Below are 20,972 nucleotides of genomic sequence, written 5' to 3' on the forward strand. Positions count from 1 at the left end.
AATAAAAAAGTTAAGTTTTAGCATCTTATTTCGCCCCCCGAGATGCTTTTTAACAGTATTGTATGAGTTTGAACATTGAACATTTTATTAAACAAAATATTTGTTATATAATAAAAGACCTTCTTAATTAATTTGTCACCATATACCGATACTGGCAATAACCGTGATATTAATAACCGTGATTATTGATATTGTGTTAATAGCATACACCTATAATATTGTAAATATTTCTGCACCCATTTAACGTTTACCTAAAAGTTGACCACCTTCGCTCGTATTTTGTGTGGCTCATTGGCATAAGAAGAGAAAAGGCTAAATGAACAAAATTAAAGATGAATTAGACAGAATTATTTTAAAAATATTCTTCAGCTGATTAAGTAAAAACCATTAACCAGATTTTTTTAGAACATTTCAATAGATATTGCTTTACTTCAGATTGCGAGTTTTTCAAGATCGTGAAAAACATTTTAGGGAAGCGTACTTTTATTGTGTTATATGAAACAGAAACAAATGCAAATTGCCGGATTGAGGAAGTTTCTTTCTTTATTAATTCGTTTTAAGACTTTACTAGTCTTAAATAGCTACAAAACTGTACCAGTCACCCGTGTTTGAGAAATCAGATCGACCCCACATCTTTAATGAGGTCATGAGGGATTGCTCATAGACTCCCAGGAGTCTTTCCATGTCACAGCACTGCATACAAAGTGTTACTGTGATGTTTAAAAAATAGCATTCCTCTCTAAATGCTCATTTTAATGCACACTTTCAGTCTCTTTCGTGACGTTAGTTGTGGAAGCGCGAGGAAACTGGAAGACAGCGCTGAGTAGGTCACTACACTTGAAGTGTGTTTGAGAGAGAGAGAGAGAGAGAGAGAGAGAATGAAGAAGTGTGTGTCCATCATTTGTGTGATTACAGCTGATTGCCAGTGACTACTTCACCCACAACCAATGACTCTTAGCCGCCCATTCCTTCCTATTACACTCAATCTGTGCACCATTAGTCAAGCACACGAGATAAAAGAAAGATTTCGCTGGATTATCACTTTGTGTCTCACATATTCTCTTTGCTTGCCCATCCATTCACCTGCAGCGTTTGGGAAGGTCGACTGGGTTTGATCATCTTTGATCCGGCGAGATTAGCGTGAAGTTTGGGAAACGGTTGTAATGCTTTGCGCTTTCATCCAGGGAGATTAAATTAAAGGCAGGGCTGTCTGGTGGAATCTGCTTTACATGCAGCACTGGATGGCTTTTTTCTTTTTTTAAAGGCAGATTTCCCGTAGTCATAGCTGAGCAGAGACAGTCGAATTTAAGAATGTGAATCTGACCTACTTCTGTAACGTACGCTGTGCCGTTGACGTCAATGGGTGGCTCTGGCTGTTATGAGCGCACCTCAGGCGAAAGAGAGCGGTCTCAGGTGTAAATCTCACAGAATAAGAAATTTCATTCACAGTCGAACAGGTCAGGCATTATTAAAGGGGTCATATGGCGCAAATACTTTGGTGTGTTATAAGTTGCCCATGCATGTATTAAACACGTAAAATTGCAAAAATAGAAGTGTCGGAACAAAAGATACATTCTGTCTAAAAGCGAATGCTCACCCAGACCTGCCTGAAACGCCTCGTGTAACCACACCCCCAACCCCCACAAATCCACGTCAGTTCGTGGTATGAGTGGACTAAGACCGCCCAAATGTAAATGCAAGTAAGGTGGGCGTACCTGTCAGTACAATTGCTTTGGAACCTGATGTTCCAAATATGGTAAGAGGCGTTACATTTCCATCACACGCTTGCAGTATTCGACCAATCACTACGCACTGGTTAACTGGCGAATCATAGCACACCTCGCTTTTCAGAGCCATGAGATTTGTAAAAAATCTGCGCGTTTCAGAGAGGCGGGGCTAAGAGAAGATACAAACATGCACGGTATGTGGAAAATACAGCGATTTTAAACCTTAAATCGTGTATACACATTAAATTACATCTAAAACAAACGATAATATTAGTTTTAGCAGTGTCATATGACCCCTTTAACAGATTTATATGCCCGTTTGTCTGTGACCTCATCAAAACTCTTGCTAGATGAAAAAATAGTTATTTCTTTCTTTCTTTTTTAACATAGCACATTTGTACGTCAAGAACAAAATATTTTATTTAGAGGCCCACAGATTTTCTTTTTTCCTTTTTTATTTTCCCTTTTGTATTTTTTTCATTTGACTTCTTATTTGAACTTTCATTTAGCATATTTTAAAACTTTTTATTTTATTTCACTCACAGACTATTTATAAACAAAAGTTGTCTAAAAGTTGCTTCACAATTTATTTGAAAAACAATACATTTGTACAAAATAACATGTAAATTTTGTTTGATTAAGTCCTTCCTAGAATATCTCACTTTAGTTTCTAATACTACCAACAAGCAAGTAAAATCATGATTATGATGTACAGTAATTAAAGCCTAATGGATGGCTATTCCAATCCATAATGAATCTTTCGATATGCCCCGCCCATTTCAATAGAAATAGAAAAATATCTATAATATCAATAGAAAATATCTTCGAACGATTTCATACTTTTTATCGGTGTGAAATGTAGTCTATTGTAAAAATGCCAGTCGGGCTTGTGGTGGTAATTTTTTATTGCTTCATCCACCAGAATCCATCTCAGGTGGGAACGGCCCTACAGGTGTTTTATAACCTCGGCAGTCTGAGAGAGACCATCAGAAGTGTGGTGGATGGATACAGGGCATCTGTGCAAGAGAACGTTATTAATGCCCTGGACATTAAAATTCTCACTCAACCCACCAACACCAGAGGTCTGTGCTGTACTCGATGTGCTTGTGCTTTAGAATAGATGTTACATTTGTGCATGTATGTTAAAGAGTGTTTTATTTGTGCATCTAGGTGCCCCTGGTCGAGCCGTCATGCCCACTCCGGGAAACACAGCAGCGTTTCGTGCTGCTCTGTGGACAAATTTAGAGAAGCTCATGGACCAGATATGTGCCGCTTGTGGACAGGCAAGTCATTTGACATTTACAATTTCTTTTGCTTTGTTTTATTTAATTCAGCTAATAATATATAGCTTATAAAAGTTGAATGTATTGGCTCAATGCTACATGTTTGTTTTCATACAGGTGCAACACCTGCAAAAGGTTCTCACTAAAAAGAGGGACCCGGTGACCCACGTGTGTTTTATTGATGACATCATCAAGGTGAGACCGAGCGATTCGAAGAAAATTATGCCTGGTTTATTTGAGGTCTTATTGTAAAATTGGTGTGAAGCCGTGCTGTGCAGGTCTGATTTTTAATTTAGGTCATGCTCTTCGCAATTCAAAGTAAACAAACATTGGCGAATGTAAATTAAAGATATATTCCTCCAGTTTTAACCTGTTCAGTTTCGCTACAATGAATCTCTTCGGGTACTCTGCATCTGTTACATATTTGCAGCACCTTGTACGTTTGTCACAGGTGGTCTTCCCACATGTAAAGAGTTTGTCCTTGATATGTTTTGTGATTTCTGTCCTTGTCCCGGCATGCACGGCCCCTGCTGGTTCACTCGCTGCCGGCACATTAGCAGTAAATGACATTCTAATTGGTGTCTGCAGGTGGCTGCCCCTCTGTGACAGGGTTATCACGCTCACGCACGCACACACGGAGCGTATATCCAGTGTCGAGCATTATAGCCAGACAGTGATGAAACACTTTATCTGCTCCGGCTGAGTTTATGATCATGCAGGAGTGTGTGTTGAGCTGGTGACAGGGACATTATTTGCAAAGACACGTGGGATGCGTTTCTCTTTCGGAATCTCCGGTATCTGTCGCTCTTTGTTCCTTGAAAGGCGAATTGCAGCCGGTAGTTTAAGTGCTATTTTTTGCTAAATGAAGGGCCAGACTGTAAAAGAAACCAGACCGGTGTTTACAGAAGGAATGCACATTTAAAAGAGTGTATATAATAGATGGGATTCTGTCACAATATATAACAATATACTGCATATAAATTCATACCTCCATATTTATCATTTTATAATGCATTTAAAAAAAACAGTCCATGCATTGACAGTATACACACAATCTAACATGACCTCTCATATTGCCTAACTATACATAAATCATCATTATTAAATTATTAATATCGATCAGATTGCTGTATTTATTTTCAGGAGGGTAACCGAACGCCGCTTGCAGATTTCACCATGCAAAAGAATAGGCTCATCCGACAACGTACTACTATTTGAAACTGTTTCACATGCTATTTTTAAATGAGACTCGGCAGTATGCAGTACATAGTGTGCCGCGTGCAGAAAGCATCATTTTCTCTCTCTGCTGGCATTCATCTCATTTTTACTCTGTAAACAGTTTCTGAGGAGATGAGCTGCGCGACCTCTAATCACCTCTTGGAAAATCAAGATTTTCGGTCGGAAGATTGAGGTCTGAACGGGTGGCGGGCGTTTCCATGGCAACTCCTTTTCCGTGCAGAAAGGAAAAGGGAAAAGTTAGATTTGAGGACGAGGGTGGTATTGCAAGATGGGTCGCTAGACTAGCGCAAGAGTCGTGATGGATTACGTAAGAATAAACGTCTTGAGGATGACAAGGAGAATAAAATCTGTGCTGATGAAATACATTAGAATTGTGTGGATGCTCTCAGTGAAGTGAGGAGCAGTTTTATATTCCGTCCACCCTGAATGATTGACAGGTCGTCTGGATGTCAATCAGGCCTATAAACAACCCAAAATACCCATAGTGCCTCTGAGTGTTCCGGGTGTAGGACAACATGAACAGGAACATTGTGCAGGAGACAGTGTTAAAGCTTAACAAATCTGCTGTCGGCTTCCCCGGAGATTGGAGAAGGTGGGTGAGAGGCGTGGTTTTTTTTGTGTGTTCACTGCCTCCTCTTCCAAAGCTGTTATCAAACTCCCACAACCTCACACCTTTACTTGTGGCAAAAAGACACTTCCAAACACACCCGTCGGAAAGCGAAACCGCCACATTTATCAGTTACACGAGTAAAACAGACCTTCCCACTCCATTCCCAGCTGCTTTCGGATAGCAAACAAACCTTGTGGCTTTTTGGCACGAGCGAGTCTACACACACGGCCCTCTGGTGTACTTCAGGTGTCAAAGGTGTGAAATAGAAATTCATAGGAGAAAACGCAATTCCCTGATCTTCAGGAGTATACCGTACATGAAATTAATGTGTGTATGTATGAAAAATCATGATACGTACATATCATAATTCCACAATTTTCCACCCAAAATTGGAGGAACTGTAAGGACATTAAAAGATAAACCAAAACGATTTTGGACTCCGTTTGGTCTCAGACTTTTGGACTGTATATTATTAATATTTCTCCCTCTAGATGCACACTTCTTTATCTTGGTTGTAGTATGCAGTGTTGGGAATGGTGTGACTCATGAGAGAGAGAGAGTGATTTTATGGCTGTAAACACCTTTAGGCTGATGTACGGTGAGTGTGCAGGGACACTCAGAGCAGGTGATTTGTGACACACAACACAACACAAGTGCTTATTCATCTGTCTGACAGTACAGGGTAGAGAGAGACTGAATCAGGATTACACTTAGTTTACAGAATGACACTTATTGTCGCCTCACTCAGTGGCATCAGAGGAGGCTTTTAAGTTCTGTGTCTGTGTGTGTGACGTATTAGTTTATCTTTGGCTGAAAATCAAAAAATCTGTTATTATATACAGTAGTACCAAAAGTGATGTCCGCAGGGCATGCATGTACCATATTTGCTTTGAATGGCCCTTCAGGTTCGATTAAACCATCAAAATATGAATTATGGTACAAAATGTAAAAGATATTTGACGTTAAGGGGAAACTACAGCATATTAAAGAAAAGGAGTTTATTTTACTATTCAAAAATTCATAGAAAAACTAAAAGCGTAATTAATTCATAAATTGTGCATTTTTATCAATAACTTACTTTGACTAAGTTTTGCTCACATGTTGTTGTTGTTTTGCCAAACCTCCTTAAAATCTTACTACACAACATGCATACACAATTTTAATGTCTTTAAAAATATATTTGAATAAAAGGCAAAGGCGTCAATTTTCCAAATTTGTATGTCACTTTTGGGCTCTTCAGTTTATTCAACCTCATTTGTGGATTTTGTTGGCTTTGTTTGCCTTGACATCATTGTTATCTGAGAGATAGCATTTGTTTTATTATAAAATTGTGTTGTACTCAAGACTATTATATGTTTTTAGGGCTGTCAAGTGATTAATCACGATTAATTGCATCCAGAATAAAAGTTTGTTTTAAGCATATGTGTACTGTGCATATTAATTGTGTATTTATAAACACATACATGTATAAATATTTAGGAAATATTTACATGTATTTCTTTATATTTACAAATCATTTAAATTACATACGTATTTATTATTCATTTTTATTTGATATATTTTTCAAATATATGCATGTGTTTGTTTTTATAAATACAAAATTAATATGCACAGTACGCAGACATATATTATGTAAACACAAACTTTTATTCTGGATACGATTAATCGCGATTAATCGTTTGACAGGCCTAGGTTTTTTTTTCGTTTTAAAAGAAGCTTCATTTGTCTGTTTTGTTAATGCATTTTCAACGTTTGCACAACGTCTGTCATTGATGTGTGTAATGTTTGGTCTCCTCAGGATGGCCAGCCGGACATCTTGCACACCTTCTGGAGTTCAGTCACTCAGACGCTCTCCGAGGAGCTGCAGAAAGCCACAGCCGGTGAGTCTCAGTCTGGGGTTTTTCTTCGAGACGATTCCCCGTCACGCGTCTCAAAAGCTCATTCTGCGAGTTACACAACCTCCCCTCCTGCGCCTCTCTTCTCTCCTCTGCTCTTACATCCCATTCAAACTCTATTACCCACGTAACGCTGTTCTGGCTCTGCTTTTGAGAGCGATCTTTAACCCTTTCCTGCATCATTTCAACATCCCGAATCATGATGGTGACCGGCACCCATCTTTACATCAGAGATGCTGTTTTTTAGATCTCAGGCCTGAAGGCAAGACTATCTATTGATCTCTGGCTGTGTTATCACGAGCTAATAATGCCGTGTGCTTCACTCGTCCTGATCGATAGAAAGCAAATAGGACATTCTGCATCACTTTCATTAGCCGAATGCTTGTGCATTACTCTTCTTCTGAGTCTTTATCAGTCCTGATTTAAAAACTCTCAATCCACATCTGACCCCAGGGCTTTTATTTATGCACATCTATTGAAGGACCTTCGCCAAAATGCTCTGATGCACTTTAGATGCCAACCTTTAAGGCTCTCAAAGTTCGCCAGGGAACATCTTAGATTTCGTTCGATTCTTATGGACAACGTCTTGAGACATCACTGGCTTCAAAGAAAGATGCGTTTTGAATGATTTATCTCTCCCTCTTTGTCCTACACTATGTGTGACTTCTGAGGGCTTCCCGGCCTCTTTCCATAATTCCTTCCTGAACTGTTTTGTTTTCAATGAGCCTCTGTGGGGGTCTGTTTGAGTTCCTGGACCCACGGGACACATAGGAATAAAATTACAGGAATAAAACAGTCAGAAGGCTTGAGTTTTCATGAATGTATTTGTTTTCAGACCTTTGACCTTCAAAGGTTTTAAATATACAGCTCTGTTTTTGTGTTATATTGGTGATTCTCACTTTTTCCTCTCCTTTTTCGTTCATCTTGTATGCATCTCGCCTCCTTGTCAGAGGAAAGATTTTCTGTTGTGTTTGAACATGGCTGTTTTTGAAATTGCTGCATGGCAGTTTTATGAAATGAATAAATCCGCGATGATTTCTGTCCATCTTCGCTTTAGCTGATGGCAAAACAAAGGCTGAAAGTGACTTTAACCGAACTACTCGATTATACATTCATCAAATCAATCTGCGTATGAAACAATCTGCATAATATTTTGTAATGAGCATTTAATCACCTGTAAAGTTCAGTTATTATCATATTAATGAAGATTCATTTTCATTTATTCTCACACGTTTTGTCACTCGTGTTCCCTGTGTTTAATGATGATTTTGTCAGAGTGATGGGAGATGAAGGGATTTGTGTGTTTTAAGAGAGGCACAAAGACGGGATTGGTTGTTGGGTTTCTATTGTCATGACTACAAAAGCACGGATCACTGCTTACATACAGCATAGTGTGCTTTTATTGAAATAAGCCTGGCAATAAAATTATTATAAAACACATCTCACACTGCGACAGGTGATGCCTTGTGGTTTACTCGAAAATAGAACAAGTAAACAGGCAGATATTCAGACAGACAGACAGAGAGTGAGACAGGTAAAAATAGACAGATAGATAGATATACAGACAGAGAGACAGATAGATAGATAGACAGACAGACAGACAGACAAAAAGAGAGGGAGAACGATTGATAAAGAACTAGACAGATAGATATACAGACAGAGAGGAAGACAGGTAAAAATAGACAGACAGACATACAGAAAGATAGATATACAGACAGAGAAGGAGACAGATAGGTAGACAAAGAAATGGACACAGGCAGACAGAGAGGGAGATAGAGAATGAGACGGATATAGAGAGAGAGAGACAGACAGACTGATAGATAGAGGTAGGGAGGGAGACAGCAAAAAAATAGACAGACATACAGAAAGATAGGTATACAGACAGAGAATGAGACTGATAAAGAATAGACACAGACTGACAGATAGATATTCAGACAGACAAAGAGTGAGACATATATATAAATAGGCAGACATATACATAGATACACAAGAGGGAGACAGACAGACAGAAATACACATAAATAGACAGACAGACATATATTTTGTGTCAGGCAGTCATTATTTAACATGCTACATATGTTCAAATACGTCCTCGAATGAAGCTTTGAGGGTGTTTAATTCATTTATTTGTTTATGTTTTGTGTATCTCTGAAGCACTGTTTCTTCTTTTTTGTTTTCTCAGCATCAACCTTCCTCAAACAGGCTCTGGAGGGTGAGTATCCCAAACTCCTGAGGCTTTACAATGAGCTGTGGAAGCGTCTGCAGCAGTACAGCAGCAGTGTACAGGGGGCGCTAGAGAGCAGCTCTGCGGGTCTGGACATGGAACATGACACTGAAGATCTTTTTACTTGCAAGAAACCAGACTACGAGTGAGTATCACCAAGATATCAATATATCTTCAATCAAAGCAAAGAAGAGATAATATAAATCCTATTTAAGAGACCATTATGTTGTTTTGCATTATGACTGTATTAATGGCAATTTTAGCTTAAGAATAAAATTCTTTATTGAAAATAAAGTCTCAGATCTACAGTCATGCAGAAGTACATAATTCCTCTAAAATGGTCAAAAATCTGTTCCAATCATACATTAAAATGCCATTATCCATCTAAACATGAATTGCATCATTGAACCCAAAAAAGCTTGTCAAGACTTGACATGACTCATCTGCCAGCCTACATAAAAAGTACAGATAATGTGTCACGTGTGGCCGTGATGTAGAGAGTAAACTGTATTTTTCTTCTTGCACAGGTTTAGATCTCTATTTGACATTTTTGAGAAGGTCTTTGTGACATTAACCCATTAATACTGTAATCATTGTGGCCGGTGCCGGTGGCTGAAGCTGTCAGTCCACACCACACCATAAAGACCAAAAGCCAGGCAGACGTCCAGACCCTTGAGAGGAGAACATGACCAGAGGCTCCAATAAAACAAATGACCTTCTCACACTTAAGCACAGCCTTCAGGAATGAGAAACAAAGCGCAGAAAGACAGATATCGCCCTGAGACCTACACAATATAAAAAACATGCCACTAGGGTTCATGTGAATGGGGACAGATATAAACAAGCAGAAATCACAACGTGAACGTCATATTTCTCAGTGTAGACTTCGAAAGTGGTCAAAGAAATGAAAGATTGTTGTAATTAAAGTCAAACGCTTGCGCTGGATGTCCTGCAGAGATGAGCGCTCTATGTAGGCTACAGTGTACCGCTGTGCTCTCGCAATTTAGTCTCCATTAGTAATGATCTCTACGGGTGTGCTTCTGATTAAAACTACCCATTTAGGTCAGTGAATTATTAGACACAGACACGTCTGACAAAACTGTACTTATAAAATGACATGAACAAGTGACATGGGTATGACGTCATGTTTAAAACCACCCTCGCTTTATTCTTTTACACTAACAATATAACAGGTGTTATTGTTCTGTCAGGGTTCTAATAGAAGAAACAGAGTATAACTTTTGGTCTTGTTTTCATCCAGTCCAGAGAAGGATCTGAAGAGTTCCCTACAGCCGTATGAAGCCGCTTACCTGTCCAAGTCCCTCTCTCGCCTCTTTGACCCCATCAACCTCGTGTTCCCTCAGGGGGGCCGAAACCCACCCTCCAATGATGAGCTGGACAGCATCATAAAGACCATAGCCAGGTACACTTCTCTCAGATTCATAATAGCTGTTACAAAACCTAGTGAGCTTCTTACCCAGTCTTAGGGATCATTAAGTGTCAACTCAACCAGATTTTGAGTTGACAATTACAATTTTGTTTTGACTTTTATCTTTCCAGGAGAAAAAGTGAATTAAATAATAAAGAAAGGTAAAATGTGAAATTATGTTATTGCATGTTTACTGAGTAATCTACTGTTTTGTAGAGGGGGTCAAAATGACAATGTTCACCTAAAATTTAAAACCAAATTACAGGGTGTAAAAAATGACTGAACAAAGACAAGAGTGTCATTATTTTATTTTAGCACACAGATTTTTAGACCTATTAGTAGAATATGTTGACTCGAGCAATCCTTGTTGCATTACACGCCAATGGTGATGGTTCAAAAACGAGAAGATAGCACTTTTTGTGTTATTTTTCCAAAGTTTGCTTGCCTGTAACTTAATACGTTTTAAAGATATCTTAATATCCTTTTACATTCTGAATACTAATGAACTTGTCTTGTTGTATCTCCATTTATAAGGCCCTACATGGTACAATCCCAGAGATATTGGGATCTCAATGTGTACCCATTTTCGAAAGTTGCAAACTCAATGATAATTATTGTATTTAAAGACCATCTAAAGCCCCTCGCTGATTTAATGATCTGCCAGTATTTGATTTGTCTGTGTTTATGTCGCCCATTAGTGAGCTGAATGTCTCATCAGTAGACCCGGGCCTGACGGTGGCGGTGGCCAAGAACGCAGCCAAGACCGTGCAGCTTTTCTGCGTCAAGTCGGAGCAATTGGTAAGACACGCACAGCGATAATGAGGCGGTGTAAGGGGGAGGCTGTCTGCTCTCATGCACCCCAGTCCTGGCGCGGAGGTGACACACGGCCAGCGACCGAGCTCATTATGAGAGCAGAAGACAGGCGGGAGCGTCAGAGGATCTGTGCACCTGCTGAGAACCATGACCTGAACAAGAGGAAGGAGGAACCACATCTACCTAGTTAGAGTTTCTGGTTGATTTGGACTAAAATAGCAGCCCTACCAGTCAAGAGAAGAGGAGGATAAAGAGCAGGTCGTATCAGAATGCAGGCTCGGTGGGTAGGTGCTCAGCGGAGGAGTGGATGGCTAACACTTTGGAGCAAATGACATCAAAACGTTGCTTCATCAATAGCGAACGTTTCACATTGAGATGAGCTGAATTTTCATCTTTGATTTGTTTGTATGTTTAGTTTCAGCCAGCGCTGTCCGACTTGACTCTGAGCTGGGGTTTGATGGATGATGGCTGACCGGTGAGGTTGTGATTGGATTAGTCCAGTGTCTGACTCTACCTGTCTTATGTCAGTGAGCAGATGAGTTATGAGTGCCATACAGATGAGTGTGTGCCGACCAGAATCCTGTAAACTCAATTCAGGGTCATACGTTGACATCTCTGGCCTTGCTTCAGGGCATGATGATATCACGGTAACACGTTGCGTAATGCATCTGTTAAGCTATCACAGACTTCATGAGGTCCTCACGATCATCTTGCAAAAGGCAGTGTTTGTTTTGATTTAAACTCGCCTTAACAGACAGTATAAATTAAGGCGAACTCTATTGAGCTTTTATATCTGCTTTACTGTGTTAACACCTCATTCTGTGATGACCTCATCACGTGATAACCTCATTCTGTGAAAAAGCTTACATCTCAGAAGTTCTCCGCACAATATATTATCTCTTATGACGTACATCATCGAAATCCAATGAGATCTTCGCTTTGTGCAATGGCCTCCTGAGATCCTGCTTGGTTTTCTTTAAACTATAAAAGCGAATGATTAAATGTTATAGGACGACCCTGGTCTCAGCCTCAGACGTTTAGCCAACGGTCCGTGGGCGTGACGTCTGAGGCTGAGACTAATCCATGCATTAGGCGCACTTTTCTGAAAACACTTCAGCACGTTCAAAGTCGTCTTCTGATTGGTTGAATTTCACACGATTTCCGGAGCCCTTTTTCAGCCTACACATGAAAACGCACTGTTGGAACTAAAATGGCTTGTAACTCATGAATTCCTTGGATTACAGACTTACGGTTACTCTCGTTTGAAAGAAGACTATTAGTAGATTATTGCTAAGAAAAATAATCACACACAGAAAAAACAAATGTAAAGGTATTTTGTAAAAAAATGGTTTGTTTTTCTTTGATTAAAAAATACATTTAAAAAAATACAGATTGGCTCCAAAATGTCATAAGTCAAAGTCCCAAGGGTCACCAAGTGTTGTATCAAGTTTGGTCCTGATACACCAAATGTTGAGGTGTCTGTGACTTTTTTAGCCGCTATATTACCAAAGTCCTGTTATGTTTCCATTGGTTTTAAAGCGGCCGTATCTCAGAAGTTTCTGCATATCTCATGTTACTCTTGAGTACTTACAGAATAGTATCGCACCCTTCAAATATCTGTAGAGTCTTTAGTTTGACCACATTTATAAAAGACAGATACAGCTGTATGATTATTTCCGAAAACATAGGACGCGTGTGGGAGGGACATCAGTTTCACTGACCGCATGCGGTTCATGTCCGGCCGCAGTTCCATCTATCAGATTCAAATAATCTTCAAATTCAGCGTTGTTTCCACCGTTTATATAACATTCATCACCCAAATGCAGTGAACAAACAAATACAGCTGAACTTCGCGAACGTAATTCTCTCACTCTCTCCTGCACGCAAGTGAAAGTGACTTGTGCGCATGATCCTTCTCCCGCTGTCCTTGGTTGACGCGTGGGCGTGCCGAGTGCTTTTCCGGGAGAATTGTCCAATAAGGGACTAAGAAAAGTTGTTACGAAACGGATTTTCATGTTCAAAAAAAAAACTTTCCGAAACCGAAATATTAGTTATTAGTTATTAGAACTATATTATTAATAACTAGATGTGAGTAAAGCTAGCAGTGAAGATTTATACAAGATCAAACATGTTTAATCACATCTTTTCTTTCACACGCACAGAATTTTCATTTTTTTGATTTTGAGGTTTTGAACAGGTTAGTTCAATCACAAAAGTATTTTTGGCATCTTTCTCAGAGTAGCTGACGGCAGTCGATAGGGAGAAAGCAAGGACATTTCTAGATAAAGTCGACTCTATAGCATGTTTATTTCTCTGCCGTCTTCCCTCAGGAGGGCTGTCATAAAACAGACCCACCAAACCCGCACACAAGCCTCGGTCCTGAGGGGACGAGAGATGTGGACAAAGAAAGCTGTGCTGAATCACAGAGGTCTAAATGTTATCAAACGCTGGCACATCAATCTCTGCTGTATTCACTAGTTCGTTTTTTGACAAGTTGATCATGTCAAGCATGAGATGACAACACGTTTAACATCTTAAATAACTCATGAAATGCATGAAACACTGTTGCACGGCTGCTTTAACACTTATCTGAAATTTGACATTGAGATGCTTTTTTTTACTTTTCCAATTAACAGACACAATAAAAAAATAAAAAAGCACAGAAACAATATAAAAACAATAAATTTGTATGAAACTACACTTTTGATACACACTAATTTATGAATAAATTATCATTTATGTATCAATTTCTCTTCCTACATAAATTATTCTTCTAAACACTGATCAGATGTGTATTCTAGAGTCTTAAGACCTTTCCAGCAATAAATAGTTTGTCATGATAAGATCAGAATTTTCAACAAAAATAGCTTAGACCAACCGGCGGGTCTGTGGCATGTAAAAGGTCATAAAAAAATCTATGCACACTCTTTATAAAAAAGAAACAATTACTCTTCCTACATAAATTATTTTAAAAACACCAAAGAAATATGTATTCTAGAGTCTTAGACCTTTCCAGTGATGTATAGTTTGTCATGATTTGATTAGAAATTACATGCACAATGTTGAAGCAAACGCAGGCGTCCCGTATAAGGGACGGTGACAGTTTATCGGCTAATTTATGAATAAATTATTATTTATGTATCATTACTCTTCCTGCATAAATTATTCTTCTAAACACTGAACAAATGTGTATTCGAGAGTCTTAGACCTTTCCAACAATATATAGTTTGTCATGATTAGATCATAATTTTCAACAAAAATAACTTTGACCCACCAGCGGGGGACATGCCAGGTATTGAAGTAAATGTAGGTGTACCGCAGGGGGTATTTATTATTGATACACAATTTTGTCATTTATGAAACAATTACTCTCCCTACATAAATTATTTTAAAAAACACTGATGAAATCTGTATTCTTAAGTCTTAGACCTTTCCAGTGATATATAGTTTGTCATGATTTGATTAGAAATTACATGCACAATCTTGAAGCAAACGCAGTCCCGTATACGGGACGGTGACGGTTACACTCAAGGATAAGTAGGTGAAAGTTACCTGCAGTTTTATGTTTCAGACAGAGAGGTGAAAGTTATGGATTGTTAATTTAAACATCTGATTTTAACACGTGTAGCGTGGCGCTGTGAGGATTCGAGTGTCGTATGAATGTTTTTGGTCTTTTGGCATGTTCATACGCACTGGAGTCTGCTCTTTATTTAGCCGTCAGGTGTGAAGATCAACCCACCTACAAGCAGATTGTGTTTCGCTCGGCATCTCCACACCTGCCACGGGAAAACGTTAATGAACTGTAATGCCATTTTTAGACCGTTGCCATAGCACCCCCTGTTGCCACTATCATAGGTGGCTTTTTCTCTCAGGTGGCGTGTCGTTTTATACAGTATCTCCTCCTCTTTAAAGATGTTGTTTTTTGGACTTGAGTTTTCGCGGTGTTTTAGGTTTGTTAGGAGTGTGTGTTTGTCCGCGCGTGACCGCTACTGCCCTCCGCTTGTTAGTTCCCGCGGTGTGACAGCGAGCCGGGCAAATCCTCCTCGTTTTATCCTCTCCCCACCGCTCGCCCACCCACCCACAATGCCAGCTGCCTCTGCCGTCTGAGCTCCATGACGACGGCCACGTCCCGGCACGCTGACCGCTGTGCCACCACCGAGCAAAGCGCTTCTGACCTCAGAAGGACGCGGGGAACTCTGGGAAAATTAGCGGCAGCCTCGCTTCAGCTGATTATTTACTTCGGCCTTTTTTGTTTTGATTTTAAGCGTCGTTTAATCTCGCTTTTTTCTCATTTGTGTCTCTCTCTCTCCAGCTGTGCACGCAGGGTGATGCCAGTCAAGTGATCGGGCCCCTGACGGAGGGTCAGAGGAGGAACGTTGCCGTGGTGAACTCGCTGTTCCGCTTACAGCAGGCTGTTGCCAAAGTATGACACGATGGCGTTCAAAAGAACAAGCCAATATGCACTTTGATTATTCACTCTCCTTGCTATTGTTTTGAAGGCCCGTTCACACCAAAATGAAAACTTTACGGATGACTCCAGCTCCAGAGCAAGAAAACAATACAGTATTGGTTTGAGTCTTGTAGTGTCATATGTGAAATCCACAGTCTTTGTCAATCTATAAACCGCACACTGTTGTGTCTTTGCTCTGGAGAGAATCCTGGGAAAGCCGCAGACTCATCATCCGTCTACACTGTGCAATACGAGCGGCTGTATTTCACAGATGCCTTTTAGCACCGCTTGATGGAGTTTTTCAATCTCCCCCCATTAAAAAAACATGACAGCTTTCTCTCACCACTGTGATTAATAAAGTAATAAAGTGAGATTGCACTATGTGGAAATATTTAAACTGAAGGTGATGAAACGCTTGTTTCAGCAGGATTGTTTTTGAAGAGCCAGGAGTGTGAAGGACAGATGTTGTGAATGTTGGAGGTGTGTGTATGTTGATTTTAGGCTGTTTGTGTTGTCAGGTCATATCTGGGTTGGGTTCCTGTCCTCCAGCCGCTGAACAAGCTCTCACCGCATCTTTGGAGGTAAAACGCACACAAGTAGAAATGCACAAAAACACAATTTTGGTTTGGATATCAGCACGCGGCTCTTTTTATTCTTGTCTACATCAAGCGTACTACAGTGTCGTGTGATACGGTTTGTGCAACTGTGATGTTCAGAGTTTAACAAGAGCGCAATGAGCAGAGGGGCTGAATTTTGCAGGTGGTTTGGGAAAGTAATTGGGTAAACATCGAGCTGCTCTGAATTCAGCTCTCTCTCTCTCTCGCCTCGGTTAAATTGGCTATCAGATGAGTAAACCGGTCATTCTGTTTTTCTCTTTAGCTTTTAACAAAAGCCACCGGCTGCACACACACACACACACACACACGTGCTTTAACCCTCGATTGTTAAGTGCAAACACAGAAACCCAAGGTGAAAACACAGCCCATCACTTTAACCACCCGCTGTTCCTTCAGCTCGGTCGAGGTTGCTTTTAAATCCCAAAAGCTCTGCGTCAAATCCAAGTACAACATTGGGTTTCGACGTCATCGGTATACATTTTAATGAACAAAACAGGACACAATCATCACCCAACCTTCAGAGCCGTAATGAAGTCGTGTCTGTAGAGAATGTGAGCGGTAACTTTGCTTCGGAGCGATTTTAGGAGCTAGCGAGCGATGAGCGGCGAGATTTGCTCTTTATCTCGCGCATGCAGGGAAGCGGTTTACGTCGATGTCACCCAAAGATGAAGAGCCAGATATGAGGTTCGGACACGGAGGGCGGGGACACACGATGGTCAGACTGATGTCCCATCAGCAAATGTCAGCCAATCACACGAGAGGAGAAAGAGCAGATGTTAGCATGAGGCAACTGTGAAACTTTCGAGCATTAAGAACTTTCTTAAACACGGATAGAAAAACGTTTGAGATTCATTCGAGAGCGAATGGAAACTTTTGCTTGGGTTTTATCTGCGTCTAAGGTATTTCTCTTGAGAAAAAGAGTCTCTGTCAAACAATGTTTCAGAAGAGATCTCAACAATGTCTCTCAAAGACTTGAAAGTCAAAATGATTGTAGATCTCAATATGAACCCAAATCCAGATGATTTGACCTCTACAATCTACAGTACATTTCTTTTCTGATGTAGTGTTTGTGTTTTTTTTCAGTCGGTTCAGGCTCTGATGACTGCTGCCGTTCAGCCGCTCCTCAGTTCTGTCAGTGATTCTGTTGAAGCGATACTCATCACTATGCACCAGGAGGATTTCTCTGGGTAAGCAAACAACACATAAGCACATGCTGTATGAATTCATAAACATGTTATCATTATAGCATGACATCCATGTTATATCTTCAATTCAGTAAGAGGTGTTGATGTCTTTTCTTCTGTGGAACACAAAAGACGATATTTTGAGAAATGTCTCTGTGGTTTGGTTTTTTCATATCGAAGTCGATGGGGTCCAGTCAGTGTTGTTTGGTTATCAACCTTCTTCAGAATATCTTCTTTTGTCTTCATACAGGTTTGGAATGACATGAGGGTGAATAAATGATAAAAAAATCATTTTTGGGTGAACTGTCCCTTTAACACATGCACAGCAACACCCTGCATCATGACAGCTATTTCAATTACAAATAGTTATTTTAAGTTAAGATATTGTAATGTCAGTTAGGAAGGAAATAACTATATCTAGACATACAGAAGTTAATAATGGTAGTGATCTAATCGTACAGAACTGTTGTTTATTTTCCTCCTCTTTGTCTTTTGCGTTGTGTTTGTATTTTGTTTGTTGACTGTGAGAAAGGAGACCTTTACCTAAGTCTCTGTTCTGTATTCAGCGTTCGCTCTCATTCTCTATCACACGGGCGGTCCGGTGAATACAGCAGAGATTGATGTGCCAGCGTTTGATAACATTTAGACCTCTGTGATTCAGCACAGCTTTCTTTGTCCACATCTCTCGTCCCCTCAGGACCGAGGCTTGTGTGCGGGTTTGGTGGGTCTGTTTTATGACAGAAGACTGCAGAGAAATAAACATGCTATAGAGTCGACTTTATCTAGAAATGTCCTTGCTTTCTCCCTATCGACCGCCGTCAGCTACTCTGAGAAAGATGCCAAAAATACTTAGAGAAACCTGTTCAAAACCTCAAAAAAATGAAAATTCTGTGCGTGTGAAAGAAAAGATGTGATTAAACATTTTTGATCCTGTATAAATCTTCACTGCTTGCTTTACTTACAGTACATCTAGTTATTAATAATATTAGTAATGTTTGTGTTGTGTGTAGTCCTCTCCCTGCAGGTGGCCGTCCAGACGTGCCGTGTTCTCTGTACATGCGTGAGCTGCAGGGCTTCATCGCACGTGTGATGAGCGATTATTTCCGCCCGCTGCAGTGTTTGGACTTCCTGTACGACAGCACGGAGAACATCGCCCAGCGTGCCATCACCCTCTTCATCCGCCACGCCAGCCTCCTGCGGCCGCTCGGGGAGGGAGGCAAGATGAGACTGGCGGCTGACTTTGCTCAGGTGAGGAAGAGGGTCTTTCTCCAGCCTTCATTCAAGTTTCACTTCAAGACAAAATTCTGTCACTCCAAACCTGACTTTCTTCTGCGGATAAGAACCCTGACAGCTCTTTTTGGGTATAATGAAAGGGAGTGAGGAATGTGTCTGTCTGTCTCCTACTGTCCGACTGATTCGATGTCCATGAGTTTTAACTGCGTGCTGTGTGTGTTCAGATGGAGTTGGCCATGGCTCCTCTCTGCAGACGCGTGTCGGATCTGGGGAAGGCGTACCGTCTGCTGAGATCTTTCAGGTGAGTTTGTCCCCGTGTGACTGCGCAGACCTCATGATCTCTCACACAAACTCTCGATTTGTGTCGTCTTGTGTTCTCATCCTCCTCCCGCTGAGTTCTCGCTTGGTGAACAGAGGTCGCGCTGAAAATGACTGTTCATTAACAGAGAGCGCGAGAGAGAGAGAGAGAGAGAGAGAGAGGAAGGTTATTAATGGGGATGATTGTCTGATGAGATGGGGAGAACACACTGTCAGATAAACTGTAATACTCTTTAAGCTTCTGTTGAGCTTTTTGAGTTGAGTTTCTCAATTGACTTGATTTGTGCCAACTAATGAATAACGAACGACATGCTTTTAAAACCCTTCAAGCTTTTTCTCCATTACAGTAAGGTTATGTATAATAGATATATGATGGAGTGTAGTATTGCTTTAAGAGCGGGCTTTTAATTTAAAGAGACACTTTTGTTGAAGATTTTGAAACACGCAAGCATAAAATGATATTATAAAGAATATCTCCACCATTACTATTCAGTTTATTTAGTACATTGTTTTGGTTTTATTTGCAGTCTTTTGTGATTGGAGGTCATTCAATTTTCACATTGGTTTTCATATTCTATATTCATATTCTATAGCGTCTCCTTTCTGTTGTGTACTGATCTCCAGTGAATAGGATATGAATGTATTTGTCTCTGGCTGTTTCAGACCCCTTCTGTTCCAGACGAACGAACACATCGCTAGCAGTCAGACGCTGGGAGATTTGATTCCTTACAGCACCATATTGCATTTTCTGTTCAGCCGCGCTCCCGCTGAACTCAAATCCCCACACCAGGTACACACACACAGAGATGGACACTCCTCTGTTATAGAGATTCAGGGATTGAGGGTTTGGCCATGTGAAAGTAAGAGGGTTTGAAGGTCACATTGTGTTTATTATACCCATGAGCGAGGCATTTCACTTCAGCTGCCCCACCCCGACTCTCCTATGATCTGCATGATGTTGTAGAAAAACAAACTATCTACCATCTTTGACATAAAACTTAGCATTTATAATTTCTTGAAGCATTAAAATCTTTACTTATTGATACTCACATGATTCAATATTTTGTTATATAATAATATTACCGTTTCTCTAAACACAGAGAGCGGAGTGGTCGATCTCACGTTACTCTCAGTGGTGGGATGATCATCCGTCAGAGAAGGACCGACTGACGCTCATCAGGTCAGATCTGTCATTAAAATCCACTTTAACTGTTTATGTGATGGAAGAACGTTTTCAAATACACTTTTGTTAAGTGCAATGTCTATAAAGCGATTATTAAAAATTTGTTTAGGTAAATGCATTAGACTTGAGGTCAAGCAGATGTATTGGTCATTAGATTTCGGGGAACCCTGGACTCCTTAAACAGACATGATCTATTCAGTACACACATGTGAATTCTATTTCTCAGTACGACATCAGCGCTCTCTAGAGGCGCATTACAGACAGAACGGCTACTTTGATGCTGTTCAAATGAAAACGTGTGTATGTGTCATTGGTTACAGAGGAGCGCTGGAGGCGTACGTGCAGTCGGTTCGAGCCCGACAGGGGAAGGAGTTTGCTCCGGTTTATCCCATCATGCTTCAGCTCCTGCAGAAAGCCACCAGCACGTCATAGTGCTGAACAATCCTAATGCACACTCACCTTCAACAAAACATGAATTATTATTATCATTATTCAAATTATTGTCTTAAAGTTATAAATGAATGTGGTTATGGGGCTGTTTGGTTACTGGCACTCGTATGACTTTCAGAAGGATTTCATACTTTATTATGCCTCTACAGTTGTTCTGCGATTTTATTTTAGCTGAAACGAATCATTTGTTAAACACACAATGTGTAAATTCTAATTAAAGTTTGTCGTAATCCTTCATCTCAGCTGTTACGTCTTTAACTCAAAATGTGCCCTGACAGATGATCAGGACCCCGGAGTGAAGAGATCTTATATCACCC

At 40.2% G+C, this 20,972-nt stretch overlaps 1 protein-coding gene across 1 annotated transcript in view; it reads left to right on the top strand.

Moving 5' to 3' along the window:
- Positions 1-20,892, top strand: part of cog5 (component of oligomeric golgi complex 5) — a 50,435-nt gene extending 29,543 nt beyond the window's left edge. Inside the window, exons 8-22 of the mRNA XM_057324029.1 lie at positions 2,650-2,809; positions 2,898-3,010; positions 3,128-3,205; positions 6,658-6,739; positions 8,937-9,123; positions 10,240-10,401; positions 11,106-11,205; positions 15,533-15,643; positions 16,189-16,251; positions 17,371-17,474; positions 18,482-18,719; positions 18,929-19,005; positions 19,686-19,812; positions 20,123-20,202; positions 20,526-20,892. Of these exons, the coding sequence (XP_057180012.1) occupies positions 2,650-2,809; positions 2,898-3,010; positions 3,128-3,205; positions 6,658-6,739; positions 8,937-9,123; positions 10,240-10,401; positions 11,106-11,205; positions 15,533-15,643; positions 16,189-16,251; positions 17,371-17,474; positions 18,482-18,719; positions 18,929-19,005; positions 19,686-19,812; positions 20,123-20,202; positions 20,526-20,637 (1,794 nt within the window). The 3' untranslated portion in view covers positions 20,638-20,892. The remainder of the gene's footprint in view (positions 1-2,649; positions 2,810-2,897; positions 3,011-3,127; positions 3,206-6,657; positions 6,740-8,936; positions 9,124-10,239; positions 10,402-11,105; positions 11,206-15,532; positions 15,644-16,188; positions 16,252-17,370; positions 17,475-18,481; positions 18,720-18,928; positions 19,006-19,685; positions 19,813-20,122; positions 20,203-20,525) is intronic.
- Positions 20,893-20,972: the final 80 nt, after the last annotated feature.

Source organism: Triplophysa rosa, linkage group LG24 (assembly GCF_024868665.1).
Source record: "Triplophysa rosa linkage group LG24, Trosa_1v2, whole genome shotgun sequence".
In the NCBI taxonomy this organism is placed as follows: Eukaryota; Metazoa; Chordata; class Actinopteri; order Cypriniformes; family Nemacheilidae; genus Triplophysa; species Triplophysa rosa.